This window comes from Thalia democratica, unplaced genomic scaffold (genome assembly GCF_965202585.1).
Source record: "Thalia democratica unplaced genomic scaffold, ktThaDemo2.hap1.1 HAP1_SCAFFOLD_139, whole genome shotgun sequence".
Classification (NCBI taxonomy): Eukaryota; Metazoa; Chordata; class Thaliacea; order Salpida; family Salpidae; genus Thalia; species Thalia democratica.
The window spans coordinates 2,755-10,636 of NW_028139287.1; the positions used below are offsets into that span (position 1 = coordinate 2,755).

Below are 7,882 nucleotides of genomic sequence, written 5' to 3' on the forward strand. Positions count from 1 at the left end.
GTTCTTTAATATGTTTTTTTATTCAGGTAGGGTTCCCACTTTCCTTTATTTTTTTAGATTTCCATGGATAGTTGTAATTTTACAAACAAACAATGCATTTCCATGTATATGATTATAAAATTCATTGAAAAAAAAATGTATTTTAAATTTTTTACCTAAAGTTGAACAAATTTTAAGTTATAGAAACAGTTGGTTATAACAGGGTTGCCACTTTACCTGGAATCCTAAAAAACCTGGAATTTGGCAATTTAGGCTAAAAAACCTGGAAAAACATGGAATTTGGGAAATTTGAAAAAAACTGGAATTTTGAACAAAAATAACTAAGAAAACCTGGAAAAACCTGGGATTTTAACAATTTTCACATGTTCAGTAGATAAATTTTGATTAGACTCAAAAAATCTGTCATATACGTAAAACATTTTTGTCATCATCAAAATTTTTTTCTTAAAAACCATATTTAAAGTAGCCTTACAGAATCTTTTCAATGTTGTTTTACTATTTAACACAGTTTCTTACCTTAAACTTAACTTTTAAATAAAATATGTGTGCCTTTAAAAAACCTGGAAGAAATTTGGAAAATCTGGAAAAATTTTTGAAAAAACAAGTGGCAACCCTGTTTTAATAAAACTAATCTATTTTGTAACAAAACATACGAGCATTAAGTACAGTTTCAAAGCAAAAACAGTACACACTAAAATTTTTAGTTTGTTGATAAAACGCATTAAAAGAAACTCAATTTTACCACAGATGCAATCATGCTGAAGTCGGCAGCAAAACTTTTAAACTTTAAACCTGGAGTAACCCTGGGCCTCAGAAGCTTGACCCTGGCGGTCCGAAGCTGGAAGTCTACTCTGACAAGGTCCTCAAGCCCTCCCCCTTTCCCTTTTCCTACTGGACGGACACCGACCCCAAAACAGTGGGGAAAGAGTTCAGGGCAGCACCTTCCTCAAACACCTACTCCTCTTTCTTCAACAAGCAGACCCAGAAGTTTGAGAGGATGCTGATGAAGAAGGGAAGGGGGTACCTGGCCCAGCGGCTGCTGCAGACCACGCTGGAGAACATCAAGCTGGAGCAGCTGGAGAAGTACCACAAGAGTGAAGAAGGAGAGAAGGACCAGATTGAGGTATAAATTATATTTTTTATATATAATTTTTTTTGTTTAGATAACATTATAGAGTTTTAGAAGCAAATTATTTATAACGTGAGTATTTATTTCTTTAAAGGATATTTCTAATTTTTTGATAATATAGTAATGTATTGATATTTTTTAAGCTTATTTAAATATTTTAAATATTGACAAAATTTCAAGTTATTTCCACAAAATGCATTTTGTTTTTTCTAAAGAGAGATTGTTTTAATTCAGTTGGACCCAACGGTTGTGTTCAATGAGGCCATCAGCAACGTCAAGCCCAAGATAGGGACCACCACCTACAAGAAAGGCGCTAAATCCCACCAGGTCCCGTACCCGCTGAAGCCACGCCGTCAGGAGTACCTGGCCCACAAGTGGATCCTGGACATTGCCAGGCTGAAGGGCAAGGACAAGGAGACCAGGGACCGGATCAGGGGCCAGCAGAACTTTGTGGGCAGGCTGACCAAGGAGATCATGGCCGCGTACAGGGGCGAGGGAGGGGCGGTGAACAAGAAGCACGCGCTGCACCACGTGGCGGACGAGAACCGGGCGTACGCGTACCTCAGGTTCGAGAACAACCCCCGGAAGAAGAAGTTGAGGGGCAGGAAGGCGGCCAAGCAGAAGAAGGGGAAGTTCGGGGGAAAGTGAAATTATGAAAGTTTTTAGACAATTTTTTGTTAGTGTACTTTTTCTATAGTGATTCTGTTTTGTATAGGTAACAATGTAGAGTTTCAGAAGCAAAATATTTCCAACTTCAATGGATAACTTGTAACTTCTAACTTTTTGGATTATATTTGATATTTTATTAAGTATTCTTATTACTTAAACAAAAGTTTTTTAAATGTGCACAAAATATTATTTTTATTTTTTTAAATGCGTGAGTTTTATTGAAAAAATAGTTATTACAATTGAACTTCAATTTAATTTTTATAAAAAAATAAATTTTATAAAAAAGTTAGTAATTGCTTGGCCATGGAAATAGAAATTTTTAAAACAAATATTAATTTTTTTTTTTTGAAGTCTTTTAAGTTTAAAAATGCTTTTATTTACATAAAATATATAAAGTAATATTTAAGTGAATGAAATTTACTTTTAAGTTATTTTTACTAGATAGGTTAAACGTAAAAGAACTTTTTATAGAACAGTTTTAAAACCTGTTTTTAAGGATTGTGGTAAAAGTTTAAATGATACGTATTATCAAATGCATTCTAATTTAAAAACTAGGCAATGTTTTTATTCTATATTTTTCAAAACTCGGCTTTAAGGATTACTGTTATAATAAGTTTTCTTGAAAATAAATTCATGCGGGTAGTCTTTTTGAAAAATATTATTTACAAAGTTTTTTAAATAAATATTCATAAAGTAAAGCTCCACATGTTACAAAACCTTAAAAAATATCAGTTTTGTATTCAGTAAGCAATTTTTATTTTCATAATTTTTAATTAATTCAATAAGTAGTTATACGTTTCTGTCATTACTCTGTAATACACCATTTAAGTTATTCAACAAAATGTAGGTGACCAAATAAATAATTTAATTTTTTTGTAGGGTTTTTATAAGTAATATATAAGATTGAAATACTTTTAAGCTATTATAAGTAATATTTTTAACTTTTGCAAATTAAGTTGCTCAATTTATGATCATAAAAAATATTAATTAGTTTGGTAATTTTTTTGTAAATCTCTTAAAAAGCTTTAAATTCTTCAAGTATATCATTAATTTTTGTTGAATTTAGTAGCATTTTAATTGTAAAATAACAATGCAAAACTTAATGTTATTTCTCAAATGATTCAAGTTTCCTTTTTTGTTCAACTGTCTATAAATATATACTTATTTTGAAAGATTAAAAGAGTTTTATTATAACTCGATGTAAAATTGAAACATCCTTCCAATAACTACTTTAGCATATTGAAGACAATATTTTTTTCTAATTTAATCATATATTAAGTAATTAAAATATAAGGACTAGTCTGTATTATCTAGAAAGTTATTGTACTTCAAATATAAAAATGTTAAGGTAGAATTGCTATTTAACAAACAAGTTTTGCTTTGAGCAAATTTTAAAGAAAGTACTGCAGTTTTCTGTAATTTTTGAATATTAATAAACTTGAAAAATAAAAAAACATTTTAAATCACTACTTTTTTCATATTTAGATTTTTTTGACACTTAAACCTTTCAAATAATTTTTTTTGACACAAGTTAGAGTCTTTAGAGGTATTTTTAAACTTATTTTGACATAATTATACAAGATTTTAAAAAACAAGCAATTTGAAACTAAACTTAAGAACAAAAGTAAGTCAATATGCTATCTTTTTGTTTAGTTCACTTGTGTGTTTAATATAAGTTTCTTTTTTTAATTAGCGTTGATTCAAAGCTCATCCGAGCACACCTTTGAGCCTAACTACACCAAGACTTTCAATCTTAATTATATAGTTTTAACACGGTAAACATTCATGAAAGTATTTGAAAATATACTACGCTTTTTGTTCTTTATGATCAGCATCTTTTCGAGACATTTGAAGCGATGTCTCTCTTATGTAGGATTAGTTTTGGTCTAAATAGCTGGTATACTTTTATATAAGACTTGCTTTATATATTTTTAAAAACTTGCATATAACATTGAAATACTCCGGACACTTGTTAGTGAGATATGCTAGTATTATTTTTACATTGTGTTTTTGGTAACCAGTTTTTTTTTAATCTAAACGAACAATTTTTTCATATATGGTTGTAATATACGAACATTGATCACTTTTAACTATTACTTGTTTTTTGTTGTTGTTTGAAAATTAAGTTACTGATTTTGTGGGTTTAAGTAACTTTTTAGTTCGTATAAGTTCCGGACATACATTCTTTAAATTTATTCTTGTAATTTTTAAATATTTTTTTTTTGAAATCGACAAAGCTCTTGCATAACGGACCGAACTTCCATGCTTTCGGACAAACACTTTTGTACTGCATTAGCAGGTTGGAATATGTTAGATTTCTTTTAAAATTTGTTCGAAGTGTGCTTAAAAGTAGTTGAATTTCTGTATCTGATAATGGTAACTTAACTTATATTTCTAGAGTAAAGTTGATTGTTATCAAATTTGACATTTGCAGTGTTATAGTTTGGCATAAATGTACTGAAGAGTTTACAGTAAAGGATTATTGAATTTATTTTAGAAATACGATCTTTAAAGATAGCAATTTAGTACTGTGTCTAGTAATTCAACACTTGCTTAATATAAAGCTTTGGTAAAAGTCATACCTGAATTTGTATTGAACAGTATATTAATAATTAAGCCGTGGTATTGAACTAATTTTAATGGTTAAAACAATTTTGAAATTAATTTAAGGCATTTTTGATTTTTTTGGTTAATTATTGAAAAAAAATAAAAATTTCCCAAAGTTTTGACCGGATAATCAAAAAAGTTAGTCTTCATACAGCCAATTTTTGCATATTTCTAAATTAAAACAGCAAATAAAAGACAAGTTAAAAAATATAAACTAATGTTTCATTATACTACCAATTTGTACTGATATCTGTTTTAGTTAATTACTTTCAAAAATACTCGTTAAGTGATAGTAACTACATGGATTTCTTCTGCTTTATCAAATCGTGATTGTTTTAGTTCTTTTTTTACAGAAAGTTTTACCATTAGCGATATTTTTACTCTACAGAAGCTTTTGAAAGACTTTGAATATAATAAAAGTAATTGTTTTTTTTTCTTTACTAATTCCTATATTTTTTTTTGTTTAATTAGTTTAGATCACATACTATCCATAACTATGATTTTAACTGTAACTAATATAAAAATATTACTTAGATGATTTATTGAGTCTTACTTAACAGCAAAATAAAAGTTCACTTAAACTATTAAACATTTAAGTTTACTTTAAAGAAAAGGTTTTCAGTTCTAAAAGTTTTACATTTTTTTCACAATGATTTTTTTGTGATTCTTCAAAACAAAATATATTTTTATCAAAAAAGCTAAAACTGGTTGTAATACTCATACATACTAAAATATTGTAAAAAACTAACTGCAAACCATTATTTGTTGACTGAATAAAACTTAAATGCAGTGAATAAATGCTTTATTGATTTGTAATACACTTTTTAAGTTTCTTAAAAGTTTTGTTTTTCAAAAACAAGGTCGTCAGTCCCAGATAAAAGTTTTACAGATGGCCAGATTTAAGAAAAAAATTTTCAAACTAAATGCTTAAAAAGAACTGATTACAACAATTACTAAAGATATTAGTAAAAAGTACAATTGAAGTTTATACTGAGTTTGATATGAGACAAGTTTTTCAAGTTTCTTATACTTTTTAGTCATATTAAAATATTTGTTTATGTCGAATACAAAAATTGCGTTCTGATATACTTTACTTGCTAAAAATAAGTAGTTATTTAAATTTTGCTAACAAGTAGAAAACCGTTTATATTTGATTTATGATACTTATTATAGTAGTAAAAATACTGTTGTTAAATCTCAGTAAACTAACCTTTGAACAATTTTAAATTCGAACAGGCTTAAAGCGTTTAGCTAAGTTGTAATTTTTAACTTATGTAAAGGTCAGTAGGTAAAGTATTGATGAAACAATGGTTAAACAAACTTTTAAAAAATACTATACTCTAACTTAGATGATGGTAACTTTTCAAATCTTCCTGCCAGGTTTATCAAGAAAATTTTTCAAGGGTTTGGACTTGTTAGTAAAATGTCATTGACAGCGTTATTTTGAAAAAAAAAGTAAAATGCTATAAAATACTCCTTATAAAAAAAATATGAAAACATCCTTTATCATACACTACTTTAATAAAATACATTAAATAAGGAGTAAATTTAAAAAAATTTATATATCTACTTGCTTTGCACAAGTTGTTCTCCAGTTTATTTTAGTGATAATTAAAAGTTGTTTTGTGATAACTTTTATTGAAATTCTACTGTAGAATGTTTTTTTACAACTAGCTGAATGTCATCTAACTGTTTGTAAAGTTTTTATTTTATAACTATGCTTAGAAAGTGATATAAATTTATCTAAGATGTAAGGGTTCCAAATTAGTTTTATATAAATCATATATGCATCAGTGTTTTTCAAACAAAACTTATGAACTAATGCTTATCTTAAAACGTATATAACTGTAAACCTTTTTTCATTAACCTCTATTCTATAGCCTTGACAAGTTTAAACTAAAGGTAAAATAGTGTACTCAAACTAATCTTCTAATTTTTAATTGAAACAAACTACTCGATTTTTTTCTAAAAACTCTTACTATAAAGATGTGTACATTTTTTATAAATTTACTTTAACTTTTTTTTGTTTAAAACAAAAATTCAGTTTTCAAGCAAACTATTTGGAAGAACACATTGAATTCTATGATATATATAATGAAAGTAATATTGATTTTTTATTTGTTCTTAAACACTTGCAACTGGTTGTTTATCTAAATAAAAATTTTATTTTGAAATACTTTCCACTTTTGCTATTAACGTTCTCGAACAGGTGTCAGCAAACTGCGCTCATGTTTTATTCCAAATGAGATGCGGCCCATGAGCGAGCCAATCTTGAAACTAGATATTCTGGTGTTTGAAATAAACAGTAAAAGTGGTCTTAGGTACAGTTCACAGAAAATTTACGTAACGTTATGAAGAGGAAAAGCTAAAACTGAAGAGGGAAAGCACAAATAATTTTAAAATTTGGCTCGCGACCACCATATCCCTGCCGACAACTGGTTTCAATTATAAGTAATGACTACTATTAATTAATGTTAACTGAAAGCATAGTTCAGTGCTAAAATATTTTTGAAGCTGATATAAAAGTAGAACAATTTCGTTTGTAGTGATTTTGAATAAATTCAGTTTTAAGAAATAAAATTCTGCATTTTTTTAGAACGTGACGTCACTAAGAGCTTTGGTATTAAAAATTAAATCACATTTTAGTTTGGTTGAAATAACGGAACAGATGTTAATAATATACTGCTGTATTTTCACTTAACTTCGTTTGCATAGTGTTCAGAATAAAATAAGTTCCAAAACCTTACAACTGTAGCCGACCCGTTTTTGTGTTCATTACTACACTCAAACAAAGTGTATTCATTAAAATTAGGAACGAGTAAAAGTGCAGCCCGCGAGCATGCAAACTTTAAAACTTACAATAGATATTCTGGGCTATAAACTGAGAGAAAAAAATAGAAGTTCTTAGGAACAATTAAGGGGAAATTTTGATTTAACAGATACATCGGGTTTGTTACAAAAAGTAAAAAATAAAGCTTCAACTGCGACGGCTAATGATTTTGTTTTTTAAATTTACCCGTGACCATTTATGCCTGCCCACCCGTTTTAGGACGTTTTTTTATTGATTTTTAGTGTAAAACAGTTTTTTCTCTCATTCTTTTAGATGCTAAGAGCTGCACAAAACTTTATGTGTTAAAATTGTGCTAAAATTTACGTAAAAAAAATTGTAAATTAATTTTTTTTAGCCTTAAAAAGTTTTTAACAAACCTTTTCAGTAAATAGCAACACAGAAAAAGCTTTAATCAGAAAATTTAAAGCAGTTGAAAAAAAAAAGTTTTGCAACTACGTTTCTAAAAAATATAAACTCGAACATAATAAAATAAAGAAACTAAATTTAGCCGTAAAAATTTGAAGTATTCTTATAAAATATGTAAAATTAGCCAAAGTTTTTAAAAGTTGACATTAAGGTAATCTATATAATCTTATGACTAAATTGTTCAATGTCTATTGTGCATTATATAGTGGAATTAGTCAAGT

At 27.8% G+C, this 7,882-nt stretch overlaps 1 protein-coding gene across 1 annotated transcript; it reads left to right on the forward strand.

Moving 5' to 3' along the window:
• Positions 1-798: 798 nt before the first annotated feature.
• Positions 799-1,916, forward strand: LOC145845706 (small ribosomal subunit protein uS7m-like; the record flags this gene model as incomplete). The annotated part of the gene is made up of 2 exons (XM_082952799.1): positions 799-1,123; positions 1,364-1,916. Coding segments are annotated over 2 exons (739 nt in total), but the record flags the coding sequence as incomplete, so codon positions are not given.
• Between the last annotated feature and the right edge of the window lie 5,966 nt (positions 1,917-7,882).